The sequence below is a fragment of the Balaenoptera ricei genome, chromosome 3, assembly GCF_028023285.1.
Source record: "Balaenoptera ricei isolate mBalRic1 chromosome 3, mBalRic1.hap2, whole genome shotgun sequence".
Taxonomy (NCBI): Eukaryota; Metazoa; Chordata; class Mammalia; order Artiodactyla; family Balaenopteridae; genus Balaenoptera; species Balaenoptera ricei.
In genome coordinates, this window is record NC_082641.1 from 115,740,063 (window position 1) to 115,762,244 (window position 22,182).

Sequence of the window (22,182 nt, forward strand, 5' to 3'; positions counted from 1 at the left end):
TATGCAAAGTACCAGTAGAACAACAATTTCTTAAAAAAACAATTATTGAGTGCTAACTATGGCCAAGCACTGTGCTAAGCACTTTAAACTGTTGCCTATTTTAATCAACAACCTATGAGTGTTATTAATATCATCCCCATATTACAGATGAAGAAACTGAGGCACAGGAGTGTAGGTAATTCATTTTGCCTACAGTCACACATCTAGGAAGGGGCCAGGCTGGGATTGAAAGCAGGGAGTCTGACTCTAGAGCCCCACACTTGTAATCACTATGGTATATTGAATCCCAAGAATGCAGACGATAGAGCAACAAACCCTGTCTGGGGAAGCCAGGAAGGCATCCTAATAGGAGGTCACATTTGAGCTGGGTATTCCACATGCAGCAGAGGTGAGGAAGGACGAGCTGGATGCAGGAATCATCAGTGCAAAGATAGAAAAGTGCCAAAAGGATAAATGTGGGGAACAGTGAGAGGGCAGCATGGCTGGTACGTGGGGTGACAGTGAGAGGAAGGAGGCTGGAGAGGCAGATAGGGGCCAGGACTTGCAGAGCCCAGTAAACCATGCAAATGAGTTTGGACTTTATCCTAAGAGTAGCACCACTGAAAGGTTTTAAACGAGGGAATGACATCAACAGATGGGTGTCTCTGAATGAAATTCTGGATGCACTGGTGGAAGCTGGGTCAGAGGCAGGGAGAACAGATGGGAGGCCCTGACAATCATCCAAAAAAGAGAAGACAGAGGCCTGCGAACTAGGGCAGCAGTGGCACCACATGGGCAGCCCCGAGGCCCCTGACTTCAGCCCGCCCTCTCTATACAGCACACAGCTCTGTCTAGAGCCAGGCTCCTTCAACAAGGGCTGCTGATTTCAGAAGGAAAAGACAGGCAAGACATGTGTCTTTGTAGACTGAAATGAAGGGCAACATGACTACAAGAAACAGGGATTCCGAAGTCCTTATGTGAGTGTGAAAACTGAGCCTGGGCGGTTTTCTCTCTGTGGAATCTGTGCACTGGAGCCAAGAAAATAAAGTACAGTACAGCATGTGGGCTGCAGACGCCCACCTCCCAGCTGCATGGACTGCACATGATTCCTCCACCAATCCCCAGTTCCCACCCTGACACAGTTCTAGATATGAATGACTCTGAATAGGGAGGAAAGGTGGGGGCGGGGGACCTATTCCAGACGTTGCCGGCTCCCACTGCTGCCAGATCAGGTAGCCCAGAGACCCCCAGTTGGTTCTCTCTTCTCTCTGACTGTAGTAGAAGCCAGTGAAAAGGCTTCAGCACAAACAGCCCTGAGACAGGACGAAGAGGCAAAGAGGAAACAGGAAAAGACGGTGGGTTTCTGCTCTACCTATAAAACAGGCTCTCACAATCTCTTTCTTGAATTTACTCCAAGACAAACAAGAACATACACGCAAGGAAATCAGAAGTTAAATTCATCTCTCCAAACAGCTACTAAGAAGTTCACAAATAAAGGTCCAGTTGGTAATTATATTGCAAAAGATCATCAAAGATAGCCAATTCTTAGTTTAAGAACTTGGACCTTAGAGGGACTTCCCTGGTGGCGCAGTGGTTAAGAGTCCGCCTGCCATCGCAGGGTATGCGGGTTCGAGCCCTGATCCGGCAAGATCCCCCATGCTGCGGGGCAACTAAGCCCATGCACCTCAGCTACTGAGCCTGCGCTCTAGAGCCCGTGCTCCTCTACAAGAGAAGTCACTGCAATGAAAAGCCTACGCATGGCAACCAACAGTAGCCCCCGCTCGCCGCAACTAGAGAAAGCCCACGCACAGCAACAAAGACCCAACACCCAAAAAATAAATAAATATATAAATAAATTTAATTTTAAAAAAAACTTGGACCTTAGAAAAAAGACTGAAAAAAAAGAGCAACCAGCAACCTGACTGCAAGAACCAAGAGACTCAGAAGCCCTTAGTGAGTGTGAAATCAGAGCCTGGCCTGATTGCTTTCTCTCTATGGAATTAGAGCTTGGGAGTCAGCTTAGGGTTTTGTAACTTGGGGGTAAACAAATGGAAACTCCTGAAATTGCATGAAAACATTTGTATATGTGGGCAAAAGTTTGATTTTCTGAGGGGGATGAACAAATCATTTTCATCAGTCTCAAATGTCCAAAAAACATTAAGACACAGTTTTCTAGATGGTGGGATTTGGGGAGATTTTTTTTCTTGCTTCTTTATGTGAATCAAAAGTTTCTAATTTCTACATTAAGTACTTAAAACTCCAACAAGCAAGGAAAAAAAAAAAAAAAAACCTAGGGCCTCAAAGACATGTATTTTCTGAGAAATTTACCTTATAGGAAATTGGAGACCTATATAAATCATAAGGACTCATAAAATGCAATTTAATATCTCTATGAACCAGTCGAAATCACTGCACCAAACTAAGACATCAGTTTAAACAAACCCTGAAAGTGGCAGTAATAATAGTTGCTACTACATGCAGGCCCTCAGGGTTTACACACATTATTTCATTTAGTCCTTGCAACGACCCCAGGAGGTACTAGATATTACTTCCATTTTACAAATTATAGAACTGGCATATCAAGAGGCACTTGCACACAGCTAGTAAGAGGCAGGTCCGGGATCTGAACCGTGGCCTAACTCTAGACCTCATGTCATTTCTAATAAATCCCTCTATAGTTTAAACCTGACCCTAACTAATAGCTTTGGTAAAAGTATTCCCAAACAAAGCCTATGTCCAAATTCTGAGCAAACTTATACTTATTACCCAGTAAGCAAGAACGAAGAGAGATGGGATCTTGTCCTCAACACCTAACAAAGTGCATGACATATAACAAGCACTGAAAAAATATTTGTTGGTACAGGGAAAGAAAGAAAGAACAGAGGCTTTCTTTTGACATCTCATAAGTCCACAGACTCTGATAATTCTAAAGAGGGAGAAATCATCAAAGGCTTGGTCATTCTTACTCCTTCACTCACCTCTGTTACATTGACAAATATTTCTAGAGAACAGAACATAAGGCCAATAAGTCCTTCTCTATTCAAGGTCAACCCAAGAGACCTGTTCTGCTGGTTTTTCTCAAGAGGCCCAGCCCAGCCACTTCAGACTCTGAACTTTCAGAAAAGAGGAAATGCAGATGGCCAACAGGCACATGAAAAGATGTTCAACATCACTAATCATCAGTGAAATGCAAATCAAAACCACAATGCGGTATCACCTCACACCTGTCAGGATGGCTATCATCAAAAAGAACACAAATAACAAATGCTGGCGAGAATGTGGAGAAAAGGGAACCCTCCTACCACTGTTGGTGGGAAGGTAAACTGGTGCAGCCACTGTGGAAAACAGTAGGGAGATTCCTCAAAAAACTAAAAATAGAACTACCATATGACCCAGGAATTCCATTCCTTGGTAGACAGCAAAGAAAAAAAAAAAAAAAAACCCAAAACACTAATTTGAAAAGATACATGCATCCCAATGTTCACAGCAACATTATTTACAATTGCCAAGATATGGAAGCAACCAAAGCGTCAATCAACAGATGAGTGGATAAAGAAGATGTGGTTTATATACACAATGGAATACTACTCAGCCATTAAAAAGAATGAAATTTTGCCATTTGCAGCAACATGGATGGACTTGGAGGGTATTATACTAAGTGAAATAAGTCAGACAAAGACAAATTCTGTTTGACATCACTTATATGTGAAATCTAAAAAATACAACAAATTAGTGAATACAACAAAAAAGAAGCAGACTCACAGATATAGAGAACAAACTAGTGGTTACTACTGGGGAGAAGGAAGTGGGGAGGGGCAATATAGGGTAGGAGATGAAGAGGTACAAACTATTAGGTATAAAATAAGCTACAAGGATATATTGTACAACACAGGGAATACAGTCAATATTTTATTTATTTATTTTGTATTTATTTATTTATTTTGGCTGCATTGGGTCTTCTTTTTTTTAACATCTTTATTGGAGTGTAATTGCTTTACAATGGTGTGTTAGTTTCTGCTTTATAACAAAGTGAATCAGTTATACATATACATATGTTCCCATATCTCTTCCCTCTTGCATCTCCCTCCCTCCTACACCCTCCTTATCCCACCCCTCTAGGTGGTCACAAAGCACAGAGCTGATCTCCCTGTGCTATGCAGCTGCTTCCCACTAGCTATCTATTTTATGTTTGGTAGTGTATATATGTCCATGCCACTCTCTCACTTGGTCACAGCTTACCCTTCCCCTTCCCCATATCCTCAAGTCCATTCTCTAGTAGGTCTGTGTCTTTATTCCCGTCTTGCCACTAGGTTCTTCATGACCTTTTTTTTTTTTCCTTAGATTCCATATATATGTGTTAGCATACTGTATTTGTTTTTCTCTTTCTGACTTACTTCACTCTGTATGACAGACTCTAACTCCATCCACCTCACTGCAAATAACTCAATTTCGTTTCTTTTTATGGCTGAGGAATATTCCATTGTATATATGTGCCACATCTTCTTTATCCATTCATCTGTGGATGGACACTTAGGTTGCTTCCATGTCCTGGCTATTATAAATAGAGCTGCAATGAACATTTTGGTACATGACTCTTTTTAAATTATGGTTTTCTCAGGGTATATGCCTAGTAGTGGGATTGCTGGGTCATATGGTAGTTCTACTTTTAGTTTTTTAAGGAACCTCCATACTGTTCTCCATAGTGGCTGTATCAATTTACATTCCCACCAACAGTGCAAGAGGGTTCCCTTTTCTCCACACCCTCTCCAGCATTTATTGTTTCTAGATTTTCTGATGATGGCCATTCTGACTGGTGTGAGATGATATCTCATTGTAGTTTTGATTTGCATTTCTTTAATGATTAATGATGTTGAGCATTCTTTCATGTGTTTGTTGGCAATCTGTATATCTTCTTTGGAGAAATGTCTATTTAGGTCTTCTGCCCATTTTTGGATTGGGTTGTTTGTTTTTTTGATATTGAGCTGCATGAGCTGCTTGTAAATTTTGGAGATTAATCCTTTGTCAGTTGCTTCCTTTGCAAATATTTTCTCCCATTCTGAGGGTTGTCTTTTGGTCTTGTTTATGGTTTCCTTTGCTGTGCAAAAGCTTTTAAGTTTCATTAGGTCCCATTTGTTTATTTTTGTTTTTACTTCCATTTCTCTAGGAGCTGGGTCAAAAAGGATCTTGCTGTGATTTATGTCAAAGAGTGTTCTGCCTATGTTTTCCTCTAAGAGTTTGATAGTGTCTGGCCTTACATTTAGGTCTTTAGTCCATTTTGAGTTTATTTTTGTGTATGGTGTTAGGGAGTGTTCTAATTTCATACTTTTACATGTACCTGTCCAGTTTTCCCAGCACCACTTATTGAAGAGGCTGTCTTTTCTCCACTGCATATGCTTGCCTCCTTTATCAAAGATAAGGTGACCATATGTGCGTGGGTTTATCTCTGGGCTTTGTATCCTGTTCCATTGATCTATATTTCTGTTTTTGTGCCAGTACCATACTGTCTTGATTACTGTAGCTTTGTAGTATAGTCTGAAGTCTGGGAGCCTGATTCCTCCAGCTCCATTTTTCTTTCTCAAGATTGCTTTGGCTATTCGGGGTCTTTTGTGTTTCCATACAAATTGTGAAATTTTTTGTTCTAGTTCTGTGAAAAATGCCAGTGGTAGTTTGATAGGGATTGCATTGAATCTGTAGATTGCTTTGGGTAGTAGAGTCATTTTCACAATGTTGATTCTTCCAATCCAAGAACATGGTATATCTCTCCATTTATTTGTATCATCTTTAATTTCTTTCATCAGTGTCTTATAATTTTCTGCATACAGGTCTTTTGTCTCCTTAGGTAGGTTTATTCCTAGATATTTTATTCTTTTTGTTGCAGTGGTAAATGGGAGTGTTTTCTTAATTTCACTTTCAGAGTTTTCATCATTAGTGTATAGGAATGCAAGAGATTTCTGTGGATTAATTTTGTATCCTGCTACTTTACCAAGTTCATTGATTAGCTCTAGTAGTTTTCTGGTAGCATCTTTAGGATTCTCTATGTATAGTATCATGTCATCTGCATCAGTGACAGCTTTACTTCTTCTTTTCCGATTTGGATTCCTTTTATTTCTTTTTCTTCTCTGATTGCTGTGGCTAAAACTTCCAAAACTATGTTGAATAATAGTGGTGAGAGTGGGCAACCTTGTCTTGTTCCTGATCTTAGTGGAAATGGTTTCAGTTTTTCACCATTGAGGACAATGTTGGCTGTGGGTTTGTCATATATGGCCTTTATTATGTTGAGGAAAGTTCCCTCTATGCCTACTTTCTGCAGGGCTTTTATCATAAATGGGTGTTGAATTTTGTCGAAAGCTTTCTCTGCATCTATTGAGATGATCATATGGTTTTTCTCCTTCAATTTGTTAATATCGTGTATCACGTTGATTGATTTGCGTATATTGAAGAATCCTTGCATTCCTGGGATAAACCCCACTTGATCATGGTGTATGATCCTTGTTGTTGCGCGTGGGCTTTCTCTAGTTGCAACGAGCAGGGGCTACTTTCGGTGCAGTGTGTGGGCTTCTCATTGCAGTGGCTTCTCTTGTTGCGGAGCACGGGCTCTAGGCACGCGGGCTTCAGTAGTTGTAGCATGCAGGCTCTAGAGCACAGGCTCAGTGGTTGTGGCACATGGGCTGAGTTGCTCCGCAGCATGTGGGATCTTCCCGGACCAGGGCTCGAACCCATGTGCCCTGCACTGGCAGGTCTATGCTTAACCACTGCGCCACCAGAAAGCCCAGTCAATATTTTATAATAACCATAAATGGAGCATAACCTTTAAAAATTGTGAATCACTATATTGTACACCTGTAACTTATATAATATTGTACAGCAACTATACTTGAATTAAAGAAAGAAAAAAAAAGAAGATGTCTGTTTGTTGCACATCTTTTGTCCTCTGTTAACACCATATCCTGTTCTTCCAGATAGATCATGATCTACTCAAGGGGAGATATTTGTTCATTCATTCACTCAACAAACATGTATCAAACAGTCCCCATGGGCAAGGCACAGAGGACAGTGGTGAACAAATCATGTTCCCTGCCCTCATGGAGCTCAGTCTAGTAGAAAGAGGGATAAGTAAACCAACAATTACAAAGTATGTTAAATGCTAGAAAAGGAGGTTCAGCTTAAAAGGTTCTTAAGCAGGGAAGCCTATACCCTGAATTGTATGCAAAATGATGAGCACGCAGGAGCACACATTTACTATTTTTTGTGGAAAGAATCCATTGTTTTCATCAGACTGATTCATAATGGTTAAGAACCACTGATCTAACATGAGATCTGGAGGAGTCATGGTTGTTCAGAAGAGCAGTGAGTATGAGGGAAGACTATTCCAGGCAGATAGAACAGTGTACGTAAAGGTCCAGAGGTAAGAAAGAACATGACCTATTCTGGAACCATAAGAAGTTGAGTCTGGCAGAAGCACAACATGAAAAGGGAGGAAGGGGGAGAGGAGGCTGGAGATACAAGCAGGGTCTGGACCACTTGAGGGCCTTGTGGGCCATGCTGAGAAGTTTAGACTTCATCCTAAGGGCAATGGGGAGCCCTTGACAGACTTTAAGCAAGTAAGGGATACATTAGATTTTTTATTTTGGAAAGATTACTAAAGCTACAGCATAGAAAATGGGTTGGGGGTGAGGGAACAAAATAGGAGGCAGGTTGACCAATTAGAAGGCTGCTGCAGTAAATCAGGTGAAAGATGATGGCAGCCTGGACTAAGGGTCTGTATCTTGAACTTCTTTAAATCCTCAGGCTCTACTTTAAGACCTTGCACCTAGAAGTCTCCAAGAACAATAAAGAGCCCAGGAAAGCAAGTCATGGTTCTCAACTAGCAAGCACACCACATACATAACAGAGCTCTTTTTAGGTGGAAGATTGCCCAAGGGGGAACAGGAGGGAGGAGGTGCATCTTGAGCAGCCAGGAGGGAAAACCTTTCACCATCACAGAAGACTTAGGAAGGCTATAAAATCACTGGCTCATCCTCCAGATCACTGGTATAAACCCAACCCTATTATTCAGCCAAAGAAGCCTCAAGAGTGAGAAAGGAATGGTAGAGTGGCTGCGAAGTCTTTCTGAAGAACCAGACATAGACCACCAACCACCCCTACAAAGTTGTATGGCAAAGGGAAGAAAAAGTGCATTCAGGAAGCCTTGTGTTATGGAACTCCTCCTCACTCCTCAGCTGAATCCTTACTGTTTTAATTTAGTTTCATGATCTGGGTAAAAAGAAAACAGAAGGTCCTTATCCTTTGCACAGTGATCCTGCATGGGTGTTAAGATGGTTATTAAACTCTCTTACCGCTAACCTTCATCTGTCTAAGTCCTAATATCTGGGTTGCCAACTCATTTGGCTAAAGCTGAGACCAATGTCACATGTTAACATCACATGAGAAAAAGAAATACCCTGTCACCTCCCTGAATCCCAGCTAAACCTCCTGCAGGTGAGCAGCCTATGCCATTTAACTGCAAAAGGCTGACCTCTGTCTCCTGTAAAGTAAGGACATTCCCGGCCCTGCCTTTAAGCCAAGGCTATGTGAGAGTCAAAGGAGATAATGAGAGTCTGAGAACTGTGGCAGCAGGATTCAGCAGAGCTGCAATGATGGATATCACCCCAGCACCCAACCTCCCTGGAATGTTGTCCTTCCTCCACTTGGAAAGGTCTTTCTGCTCAGCTAGAGGCACATGGAGCACCAAGTCAGGAAGGAAATGCCTTCCTGATATGAAACAGAGATGTTTCTTATCAACCCTAACCACCATCAGGGCAGCTGGTATCAGAGCCACCCCACACATCCACATGAGCTCTGTGAACTATGATGTGCTCTACACATAATAAGAGTAAACTTTATTAATTACCTATTCTATATTGGGTGGCTTATTTCCCTTACCTGTATCTGTTCCCTGGTTATTGTTATTATTGTTTTATTGTTATTATTCCAGTCTCATAAACAGGAAAACAGGATCACAGAGGTTAAGTGAATTCCCTACAAACCTATCAGGTGCTGGAGTCAGGTCACGATGGCTCCAAAGCCCTTTCCAAGACACCACACCATCTCCCAATGCAAGGTGGCATTACCACCCCTGTGTTTAATCCTTAGCAAAGAGGCCACTGCATCAGTAACTCCAAACCTCCTCTATGAACATTCATAAAACATTTCTTACCAGTGATCCTCTCCAATGATGATCTAAATTTCAAGGCTGAGCTACTCCAAGTCCAGACAAGTCTACCGCAGATCACCTTGGTCAAATCAGTTGCACCTTAATGGGTGCTGGTGGGTGTCTGAATAGTGGTCTCTTTTCCTAGACACTACAAAGGCCTATATTGAACTACATCCAAATCAATTCTTGAAAAAATTCACCATTTCCTTAGAAGCAAAACCCTCAGAAACCAGACCCTATCTACTCTGACTAATTTTCAAGGCCCTCTTTATACAAAGAAAGGATTCTACTCCCTAGGGCTCCCTCCTTCCCTGCCCCACTGCCTTGGATTAAGTCTTGCTAAACTGCATGTTATGCAAAGATCTTCAAAGACATCAATACATCATACAAACACTCAGAACACAAACATGGGCCAGGGCCTGGCAGAGTCAGGCATAAAGAAAGGGTGAAACAATGGTTCTATGGGATGAGTGCATGCCTGGAGGTAAGAGAGCCAGGCTCTCATTTTTCTGCTTGCGGCTAGTTGGTGCTCACATTCCAAGCCCCTTGCCTCTTACCTCCAGCACATTCCTGACTCTCCTCCCTATTTCTGTTCACCATATATTCGAAGACACCAGTTGAATATCAGCCTACATCTAATAAAAACTGGACAGTAACTTTTCTTTATAAAAACAAAGCCGGGGCTTCCCTGGTGGTCCAGTGGGTAAGACTCTGTGCTCCCAATGCACGGGGCCCGGGTTCAATCCCTAGTCGGGGAACTAGATGCCGCATGCATGCCACAACTAAGAGTTCACATGCTGCAACTAGGAGTCTGCATGCTGCAACTAAGAAGTCCCCATGCCACAACTAAAAGTCCGCATGCCACAACTAAAAGATCCATATGCCGCAATGAAGACCCAGCGGAGCCTAAATAAATAGAAAAATAAAAACAAATAAAAAATAAAAAAACAAAGCCAATTTAATCAGCCTCTGCATGTAGCACAACAGAACCAGAAGATGGGACAGCTCACTCCCAGGGCTTCTTTTGGGATGGAGTTCAAATGTCTTTTAGCCATGGTGATGAGCCTAAGACACTTAGCCCACATATTCTTTAGAACTTGGTTCTTTTAACACCATAAAATGGGTGTTTTCAAAGTTTTGGATGACATGAAGGGATCCATATGGAGTACAAATACTATAGTACACAGAACCCATAGTAAAGGGCATGATAAAAAGAGGGAAAAGAAACTGACTGGGCTTTTTTGGGGAAATTATCTTCCCCTGGGATGGAGGTGCTAGATGGGGAGGATGGGGTCAAGGGGAATCTTAAGAATTCCATACTCGCAGGGAACAGAAGGACAAGACCAGCCCTTCTGGCCTCTCCAATCACACTATGCTGAAGGAGTGGAGAGCAACTCAGGTGACTGCCCATCCCAGATCTTCTCACAGGTTGGCTGCCTTTGGACACTCTCCTGTGGGCACTCAGACCTCAGTTTCACATTTATTACAAGTTATTCTGGGAAGGATATGGTCAAGGAGTGGAGCTGGTATTTGGACCCATCACAGGACATTTGGGCAATATGAACTCAGAGGACAAAGAAATAAAAACACTTTAAGCCTCAGTAAAAGATCTTAATCACACCACTCAAGTCAGAAGAAAGTCACATGTATTTCCTTTTCTTTGGGGCCTTAAACATGCTGATAGAAATGGACTCAACGAGAGTCAGCTGGGCCTTTTCATTACTAATTTTATGCATTTTGAAGCTGACCTGATAATTAGAACAAAATTTTGCAATGTTACTTTTTTTTTTGTACCTGTTTACCAAGGTTTAAGCAAAACCAAGGGGCCTCAGAAAATACACGAATCTGATATACTGCCGATGGAAGCATAAGCTGGTACAACTGTTCGAAGTGTTGTGGAATTGAGGCACGTGTCTCACAAGAATTCAAAATGTGCACACACTTTAACCAAGTATTTCTTATTCTAGGGATCTAAGGAAATAATCAGGAATGTAAGTAAAGACTAAGTTGCAAGGATGCCCATTTTAGCATTATTTATAATAGCAAAATATTAGAAAGAACTATAATTTCCAGCCAGTAAGGAAATGGATTTTCAATTCAGATACATATGATGGAATCTTATGAGGCCATTAAAATAATGATGTAGATGTGATTTCATTGCCATGAAAATATATTGACAATATAGCGCTAAGTTCAATTAAGCAAATTTTCATTGAGCACCTACTGTATGTAAGATCACGCTAAGCAGCAGGGACATAGCAGTGAATTTAAAAGGTACAGTTTTTACCCTCATAAAGTTTATGACTGACCAGGCAAATCAGACAGTGAGGAAGTAATGAGATAAGTAGTAATATTAAAGAGAAGCATAAGCTATCACAAGAGTAAATGTATTACATGTATTTTTTTTGCTTGCCCACATTTTCTAATTTTTATTCTGCAATGAACATATGTGAATAGTGTTTGGATGAGTAGATGGATAGGTAGGTGGGTGGGTGGGTGGATGGATGGGCAGACAGAGATGATGGATGAATGGATGGATGGATGGAAGGAAGGATGGAAGAATGAATGGTAACCAGATTCAATGGAAAGCTTGGGCTGGGCAACACATTAGACTGCTTTCTTCTCTTGATTCCCTCTTCCCTTCAATTACTAGAATCCAAGACCTGATCCAGAAGCACCTTTTCTCTCCCTTTTTAAAGTCACCTTGTTTTGCTTAGGCACTTCCACTACCCCCAGAGGCAAGTTCATTAGCAAAAAGTGGAGCCAACAGTACAATTTATTGTAATTCCAAATAGACTCCTCTCTCAACTCTGGACTTTCCAAACCACACAAACAGAGAAGAATGACTGGCAGAGCTATTTACTGAAGTTGCAGCTAAATAACTATTGTAGACAAGATAAATTATTTTAAAAGAAAGAGAGATGGATGAAGGACAAGGACAAAAAAAGAAATAAAACCTTACTGCTAGAGTTTGAGGCTACTCCAAAGAGAATGTGGCTCAAAATTTCCAGGTAGTGCAATTAGCTGGTTTTCCAGGCTGCACTGTGGAATTCCTGGTCCAAGGCTCAAAGTGAGGTAAGTGTGGCTTGGTCCACTTAGCAAAAGCACTGCTCCAAGTTGAGGCCAGGTCCTTCACATGATGAGCCAAGGGGGACATACATGTGAGGAACTCTCCAAACGCAAGTGCTAAGTACTTCCCGTCGCACCAAGAACCACTCCTGCCCAGCACAGGCTGTGTACTGTATTAGGAAAAGGGCAAGAGCCTATTCAGCAATGATGTGCCTGCACTCACCCATCCTTAGCAACCCCACATTCATTCATTCAACCTTCACTTATTCACTCTCCTAAACATCAGGCCCTGGGGTGGGCGCTAAGGATTCAACAGTGACAAGACATAAGACATAATCCGCAAGCACCCAAAGTTCACAATCAAGGGTGGGAGACATTTTGTTCATTAAAACAATATTTTAGTCCTATTATGTACCAGGTACTCAGGGTACAGAAACAAACAAGATCCCTGTCTTCATGGAACTGATACTCCAGTAAGGAGACACAGGTAAAAAATGTATAAACAACCAACCAATGTGATTTTCAGACAGTGATAAATGTTATGAAAAAAATAGAGTCAAGTTATGGAATAGGAAGAGACCTAGTGGGGAACTATGGCTCGGGTGGTCAGAGAGGAGGCAACATTTGATATGTAAACTACAGGGTGAGAAGCAGCAGGTACATGAGACCCCAGAGCATGACCACCGCAAACACCAGGAAACAGATGAGAGTGCAGAGTGATAGTGACCACAATCAGAGGAAGCACAGGGTACAGATGAGTGTGTGGAAGAGACACCTGACATCATCCAGCTGGCTTTCAGTCAGCAGTGATGGATACAGCACTGCCTGCACCTGGCTCAGGGGAGGTGCTGCGAGATATTGCAGACAAGAAGCTCAGCCCATGGGTTTCAGGGAATTCAGTCTCAGAAATAATACACGTGCAATAGTTGGACAAGGCTATTTGGCATGTCCAGGAAACAGGGACTCCCTGGAAAGTTGGCAAAGGTACTGAAACTGAATGCAGATGGTGAATATACCTCTGTCTTACTCTCCCCACCCCAAGCCCCACCATCACTTCTGCCAACTCTACCGCATTCCTATAAAGGCTAGAGGAGACTCAAGGTCCCTGCCTGGAAAGAACAGCTAAGGAATAATAAGATGTGGGCCAGCTAGGCCAGCCAGCCCTGGGCCAGGCATCCAGAAGCCAAGTTCCACTCATTCACCGTGTGACCTCAGGCAAGTCCCTTCCTTTCTCTCAGCCTCAGGGCCCCCCATCTGCAAAATGACAGCTCAGAAGCCTGGGGATGAAGCCAAGAGTCTACATTTCTAACAGGCTCCCTGACGTGATTATGATGCATGACAAAGTCTGAGAATTCATGGACTATATGATTCTACATTTTTTCCTCAGAGTTAACTGCAATAGGGACTGCATGCTTGACTGGCCTGGCTGAGGGCCTGTCATGGTGCTTTGCATCTCCATGGTGCAAAGCAAAGAATCTGGCACACAGGAGCTCCTCAGGGTGGGCGTCACAGCCTTCTTTCCTCCCCCCTCTCATGCCACCACCCTCAATATTCTCCCAGTGGGGCTGCAGCCCCACAACCATGGGTTATTGTTTGCCCCTCACCATACCTGTGAACATCGCACAGAAGTAGGGGCTGCAGGCTGCCAGGACCACACGGTGGGCTTCTATCTCAACATCTTCTGCCACAATCACCACGTCACACAATAGCTGTTTGCTGCAAGACACCAGTGGGAGAAAGGATGGGTCACAGCACCAACTCCCACCCCCAGCCACACAAGGGTATTTTTTCTCCCCCAGCCTCCACATTCCATAATATCAACACCCACAGCTGTCATACAGACCTACCATATCTTAAGTTAGGCAGGGAGATGGACTCATTAACTTTTCCAAGTCCCTAATAAACCCCACATTCATGCTTTCCTAAGGCACTCAACTCTGTAGAGATCTAACTACTATGTAGCTGCAAATTCAGGGCTCCTTCATTTGTCTTCACACCTCTGCTCCACAACTCTACCAGCTATGACTGAGACAGGGGGATAGCAGCTCAAGGAGCAGTGGGAAAAGCTTTGGGCTGTTAGTTGAGTAACTGAATGAATGCCAAGGAGCATGAGCACGCCACTGAGGTGTGCCACCAGCTAGAACAGGTACTAACTCTTCCCCAAGGAATCCACTGCCTGTGAAACACTGGTAAGAGGCCAGCCAGATCTGGAGGACTCAAGTATATTTCTTCCCACCCAGGTTTAACACTAACATCAAAAAGACTCCGCCAGTACACACAGTACTCCCTAAAGACCCTGGGCAAACTCCAATTACTGCAATTATTAAGAAAACTATAACTACATTTTTACTTGTTTGTCACCCCCATACACTATGAACTTTAAAAAGGACTTGTTTACTGTTATTTCCTAGACACCCGGTTGCATGTATAGCACACAGTAGGCCCTAAACTTTTACTAAATAAATGAATAAAGGAATGAAATTTTAAATAGGATCAATCCACACTCAGAGACAGAATGAATATTTGACTACTTTGAAGACTGAAAGGGTACCACAAGCCCTATCAATCCAAGAATTTTCCCTCTACCAGCCTTTCAAGTTCTTATCATGGCTATTATCAATACAATAGTCAACATTTTTTGAGTTACATGTGCCAGGCACTGTTCTAAGCACTTTTTAAAATACGTATTATTTCATTTAATCCTCTCTACAACCCTATGAAGTATGACTACTGTTATGTCCCATATTACTAAAAAAGGAAACTGAGGCCCAGAGAAGTTAAGTAACTTTCCCAAGGTCATACAGAAAGGGAGCAGTGGATTCAGGATTTGAATATAAGCAGCTGAACCCAAGAACCCATGCTCCTAACTTCTACAGTATCTTGGTCACCACTAGTCCCTGCTTTAGACTGAAGCACTAGAAGTGGGAGGGAAGACAGGGAGGATAAACACATTTCAACTGTGATCCACTGGTAGTGGTTACTTAGCACACTATACTGGATTGAGAAGTCTGAGGTCATGACTGGGTTCCACGTGACAGTGATGAGATAAATATAATGAGTACATCATGGTTAATAGATGGAAGAGAAGCTACATATTTGCCCTCCCTGGTATAGCATATTAAACCATTGCCAACTATTCAGACATTAGTCCAGGTTCACTTCTCAGAGAAATAGAGTCATAAAGCCTGAGAAGGCTAGAACCACAAATGCCCTTAGAAATCACCCTATGTATGAAGCTCAGAGAGGTGGCCCAAAGCCACAGAAGCCTTAGTCTTGAATCTAGTTCTGACTCCAGGTACAGTACCATAATGCCTCATGATTGGTTGACACTTAGAATGGGAAAAAAACAGTAGCTAGGTTATCTCCAATGGGGAAAGGTGATCAGGAAAGGTTCAGCATATGGAATAAGGTACCAGTGAGGGGGCTTCTGGGAAGGGTGAGACCTCTGAGCCCCAAGACGCAAAACCTGGGGGTGGGACCTCATCCTGCAGTGAACAGCACACCCTACACACGAACTTTATCAGAACAAACCAGCTCAACTGGGAACAGAACTGGCTCTGCCCCAACAGGTTACAAGAACATGTACAAATTGACCCCATCAATTTTCTCGTCTTTCTTAGCTGCCTTGGGACATATACCGTGGGGACCAAATGAGATTGCAGATGCCACTTGAGAATAGGCTTGTTTAAATATGGATAAAATATATTGTAAAAATGTATTCCCAACAGTATAGACTCACCTTGGACATTTCCACTTCTATTAAAGATTTGGGGGAGAAAATAGAGTTATCACTGCTATTTAAAAGTACAAGTAATTTTTTTTGGTAACCAGTATTTTAATAAGAAAAGTGTTGACACAGATGCGTCAGAAATGCTGAGCAAATTTTCAGTGCCAGGTGATGGGCAAGCAAATGTCAAAGTGGGATATCTTACACAAACCCAGAAGAGCTGATAATTCTTGAACAAATGGGAAAGAGACAAGAAGGAATGAAGAATAAAGATGGAGAATCCAGTCAAGCAAATAAATGAGAGCAGTTCTGATAGGTGGGAAGTGTATCTCAAGGCCAGAGAAACTCTAACCTGGGAGACTGACCAAGAAAAACTTGCCACAAAGTCAAGGTAGGCTTTCCCAGGTGGTGGGAAAGCCTGTCTACACACTGGAGACATCTCAGTCTCCACTATGCAGGGAAAAGGGAAGAGGCAGCTCTGCAAGCACTGCATGGCTCACAAGCACTTCTAATTCCAATTACCAGAGATCCTGTGAGATCCTTTTTTCTGAAGTATCATACACTACTCCAAAGGACAGTCTTGAGGAGAGAAAAGTAGGGCTATACACACTATGATTTGTAGGAAATAGAGTAGAGCTGTCAGGAAGGAGCTCAGGCCCTGGAATCAAACTGACCAGGGTTCATGTCCCCTGAGTATCATAGAATTGACATGTGTTGTAAACAAGATAATGAATAGCACTAATAGTAAACATTCAGTAAATATTTATTTCTTTTTTTCCTTTTTTCCACAAAATACTTCAATCAAGATTAGAGTAAGTTTTGGACATGGTAAATTTGAGCTGCCTTTTGGACATCTAAGTGGGGCTGTCAAGTAGGCAAGTGGATACTAGGGTCTGGATTTCAGAGGTGGAAAATGGTTAAGAAGTTGGGGGAAAGGGGAAGAGCCAACAAAAGAGATGAGAAAACAGCCAGTGGGATAGGAGGAAAAGCAAAAGAGTGTGATGTCCAAGAAGCCAAGTAAAGAGAGGGCTACAAAAAGGAAGGAATGATCAATTGTACCAAATACTGCTGATAAGTAAGATAACATTAGGGTGGCTAGCCAGGGCAATTAGGCAAGGAAATGAAATAAAAGGCATCCAAGTTGGAAAGAAAGAAATAAAACTATCTCTATTCACAAATGACATGATCTTGTACATATAAAATCCCAAGGAATCCACTAAAAAACTACTAAAGTAAATAAATGAGTATAAGGAGGTTGCAGAATACAAGATCAATATACAAAAATCAACTGTGTTTCTGTACACTTGCAGTGAACAATCCAAAAATGATATTTTAAAAATTCCATTTACAATAGCATCAAAAAGAATAAAATACTTTAGGAATAAATTTAACAAAAAAATTCAAAACCTATACCCTAAAACTATAAAACACAATTGAAGAAAATTAAAGAAGACTTAAATAAGTGGAAAGATCTCCAGTGTTCATGAATTGGAAGATTAATACTGTTAAGATGGCAATTCTCCCCCAAAGTGTTCTACAGATCCAATACAATTTCTATCAAACTCCCAGCTGGCTTCTTTGCAGAAAGTGACAAGCTGAGCCTAAAATTCAAATGTAAATGCAAGGGACCTAGAATGGCCAAAACAATCTTGAAAAAGAACAGAGTTGAAGAACTCAGGTTTTCCACTTTCAAAACACTACAAAGCTAAAGACAGTGTAGTAATAGCACAAGGATAGATACATAGATCAACAGAATAGAATTGAGAGTTTAAAATAAACCCTCACATTCACAGTTAATTGATTTCTGAAAAGGATGCTAAGACCATTCAATTGGGAGAGAATAATCTTTTCAACAAATGCTGCTAGGATAACTGGATATCCACATGCAAAAGAATGAAGTTGGACCCCTACCTCACACCATACACAAAAATTAACTCAAAATGGATCAAAGACCTAAATGTAAGAGCTAAAACTATAAAACTCTTAGAAGAGACATTGGGGTAAATCTTCATGACTTTGGATTAGGCAGTGGTTTGTTAGCTAGGACACCAAAAGCACAAACAAAAAAAAAAAGATACATTAGACATCAAAGTTTACAACTTTTGTGCTTCAGGACATCAGGAAAATGAGAAGAAAACCTACATAATGAAAGAAAAACTTTGTAAATCATATGTCTGATAAGAGGCTTGTATCTAGAATACATAAAGAACTTGAAACTTTACAACTCAATAATAAGTAGACATATAACCCAATTTAAAATAGGCAAAGTATCTTAATAGACATTCTCCAAATAAGATACAGAAATGGCCAATGATCACATGAAAAGGTGCTCAACATCATTAGTCATCAGAGAAATGTAAATCAAAACCACAATGGGATAACTCCTCACACATACTAGGATGGTTATAATCAAAAACACAGAAAATAACAAGTGTTGATGAGGATATGGAGAAACTGGAACCTTCATACACTGCTGATAGAAATGTAAAGTGGTACAGCTGCTGTGGAAAACAGTCTGACAGTTCCTCAAAAGGTTAAACACAGAGTTGTTATTTGACCCAGGAATCCCACTCCCAAGAGAAATAAAACATTCATCCACACAAAAACTTGTACCTGAATGTTCACAGCAGCATTACTCATAATATCCAAATGGCCTCAAATCTGTATATCCATACAATGAAATATTATTCAGCAATAAAAAGGAATGAAATACTGAGACATGCTACAGCATGAATGAACCTTGAAAACATTATGCTAAGTAAAAAATGTTAGTCACAAAAGACACATTATATGATTCCAAAATAGGCAAATCATAAAGACAGAAAGTAGATTAGTGGTTGTCTAGTACTGGGGGGGTGAGTGAATAGGGATAACTGGGGGATTACTGCTAAAGTATACAGGGTGATGAAAATATTCTAAAACTGACTGATGGTTGCCCAATTCTGTGAATATAATAAAAGCCATTAAATTGTACACTGTAAATGGGTGAATTGTATGGTATATGAATTATATCTTGATGAAGCTGTTACCAAAAAAAGAAAAACAGCATATACATCTGCAAAAAATGAAAATTCTAAATCAAAAAGATATATGCACCCCAATGTTCATAGCAGCAGTATTCACAATAGCCAAGACATGTAAGCAACCCAAGTGTCCAGATGATTGGCTTAAGAAGATGTGATACACACACACACACACACACACACACACACACACACACAATGGAATATTACCCAGCAATAAAAAAGAATGAGAAATCTCCATTTGCAGCAACATGGATGGACCTAGAGAATACTACGCTTAGTGAAATAAGTCAGACAGAGAAAGACAAATACTATATCACTTACATATGAAATCTAAAAAATAATACAAATGAATGTATATACAAAACAGAAACAGACTCACAGACATAGAAATCAAATTTATGGTTACCAAAGGGGAGGGGGGAGGGGCAAATTAGGAGTATGGTATTAAAAGATATAAACTACTATTCAGAAAAGAGATAAGCAACAAAGATTTACTGTACAGCACAGGAAATTATACTCAATATCCTGTAATAATCTATACTGGAATATAATCTGAAAAAAATGTATCAGTATGCTGTACACTTGAAACTAACACAATATTGTAAATCAACTATGCTTGAGTTTTAAAAAGTTATACTAAAAGCAAGAAGGAATAAAAATTTTAAAGGCTAAAAAAAGAAAAGAAAAGAAAAACAAAAAGCAGTGTGCTAAAATGGCTCGTTACTAGTAATAAAGCCATACTGGAAAACAATCTAAGAAAAAAAGATGAAGCAGAGAACTTTTTGCAGTGGAGAAATGAGAGATTCAAACCGTAAAGATAAGATAGAAGATTGTCGCTCCTTTTCAGGCCTGATGAGGGGGTGCTATTCCAACAAGGACCACGTGCCCACTTGCTGGTTGGCTGGTAAGTCAGGAGACAAAGAGCCATTAGGGCTCTACTGCCCAGAAGCAGCTGTTGGTCTGACCAGAGCAGAGCGAGGAAGTACAAAAGGAGGAAAGCTGGTTGGTTACCATGTCAGCAGCCCATTTTTTACAATGCAAGTATAAAGAATAGGAAACACGTGAATTGTGTGATTCATAAATTGCAAAGAACATGTGTGCTTGAACTAAAATAGCTTAAAATTGAGGGAGGGGAATGTGAAAATAATGCAAGAAATAACCCTAGGTCCCTGGAATATCAGGTAACATTTCATTAGCCTGAGTCCTGAATGGCAAGGTGCTTCACCCTGGCCTTCATCAAAACAAAGTATGCCTCTCTCCAGTTCCCATTAAACTCACCCAAATCAATAAAGTGTCTATTCAGGCCCCCTTTCTCTCCCTGCCTCTCCCATTCCGCTCTAGTTTTTTAAGTTAGCCATTTAAATACCTTAGAATTTGATATAGTCTTTGAACACCACTAGAACGCAAGCAAGATTGAGGGCAAGACTTTGTCTCACCTACTGCCATATTCCTGAAGCAAAAAATCACCATCAGGGGACCTCCCTGGTGGTCCAGTGGTAAAGAATCCGCCTTGCTATGCAGGGGACGTGGGGTCGATCCCTGGTCGGGGAACTAGGATCCCACATGCCACGGGGCAACTAGGCCTGCGTGTCACAACTACTGAGCTCGCGCGCCTCAACTAGAGCCCACGTGCCACAAACTACAGAGCCCAGGTGCCCTGGAGCCTGCACGCCACAACTAGAGAAGAGAAAACCTGCACACCACAACTAGAGGGAAGCCCGCGCACCACAACCGCAACAAAAGATCCCGCGTGCCGCAACTAAGACCCGACGCAGCCAAAGATAAATTAAATAAATAAATAAAGACATCTTTTTAAAAAAATCACCATCATAATGACAGCTAACACAGAATGTTCACTATGTCCAAGGACTCATAAAATATCTAAGGAATAGCTATTGTTATTATTATTATGCAACATGCTGTTTAAATTAGCAATTCTACTTCTAGGAATTAATTCTATAGAAATAATTGTAAATATGCACAAGTACTTAACAACAGTAATATATGTGCTGTCACTGTTCTAAGCACTTAACTTATTAATCCTCTTAACAAGCCAGCAAGACTGGAACTATTATTAGCCTCATTTAATGGTTGACAAAAGTGAGGTTGGGGATATTAATGAACTTGCCCAGGTTCACAGCTAGTCAGCACTGGAGCCAAGATTTGAAACCAGGCTGCCTGGTTCCAGAGTCTATGCTTGTGACCACTGTGTTATACTGCGCCACACATAACCACTGCAGGTGTTATTTATTTGAGGGATTGGAAAACCTAGACATCCAACAACAGGGAACTGTTTTAAAAAGAACAAAAATAGAATATCATTCATCCACTTAAAATGAAGTTGTAGAACAGTAACATAAAAAATTTGTTCAACATAATGTTAAGAATAAAAATCTGGTTGAACACGTACACTACTATATATAAGACAGATAAACAAGGACCTACTGTATATAGCACAGGGTACTCTACCTAATATTCTGTGATAACCTATATGAGAAAAGAATCTAAAAAAGAATGAATATATGTATATGTATAACTGAATCACTTTGCTGTACACCTGAAACTAACACAACATTGTAAATCAACTGTACTCCAATAAAATTAAAATATTTTTTAAAAAAATAAAAATAAAACAAAAATAAAAATCACCCATAGGAAAAAAAATCTGGTTGAGACATATATTTTAAAGAAAAAAAAAGATCTCCTAAGGGTTAACAATGGTTAGCACTCTGACTTTTTGCTCACCTGTATTTTTTAAATGTTCTATAATATATTCTTTTTACAAAAAATTTACAAAATTTACAAATTTTTAAAGAAAAATTTCAAGGGTTTAAATTAAAAGAAAAACGAAAGGGAAATCCATGCCTAAACCTGAACTAAAATTTTCCCAACCAAAACATAAACAGATTGTGGTCCATTTGAAAAAATCAAAAAGAGGAAGAACAAGACTGTGACGCTTAATATTATATGTCAACTTAACCAGGCTAAGTGATGCCCAGATGATAGCTGATAAAATATTATTTGTGGGTGTGTCTGCAAAGGTTTCTCTAGAAGAGATTAGCCTTTGAACTGGTAGACTGAGAAAAGAAGATCTTTCACCAATGTAGGTGGGCATCATCCAATCCACAGAGGGCTTGAATAGAACAAAAAGGTGGAGGAAGGGTGAATTCTCTCTTTCTCTTCTTGAG

General features: G+C 40.8%; 1 protein-coding gene across 4 annotated transcripts in view; it reads right to left on the bottom strand.

Annotated features, from left to right (window-relative positions):
- Window positions 1-22,182, bottom strand: part of KLHL3 (kelch like family member 3) — a 116,782-nt gene that overhangs the window by 75,124 nt on the left and 19,476 nt on the right. For 3 of the 4 annotated variants that reach the window (XM_059917156.1, XM_059917155.1, XM_059917157.1), the window contains one exon: window positions 13,851-13,957. In XM_059917156.1, the coding sequence (XP_059773139.1) occupies window positions 13,851-13,957 (107 nt within the window). Of the gene's footprint in view, window positions 1-13,850; window positions 13,958-19,804; window positions 19,866-22,182 lie in introns of those variants that run through there. The other variant, XM_059917158.1, reaches the window with a different exon arrangement.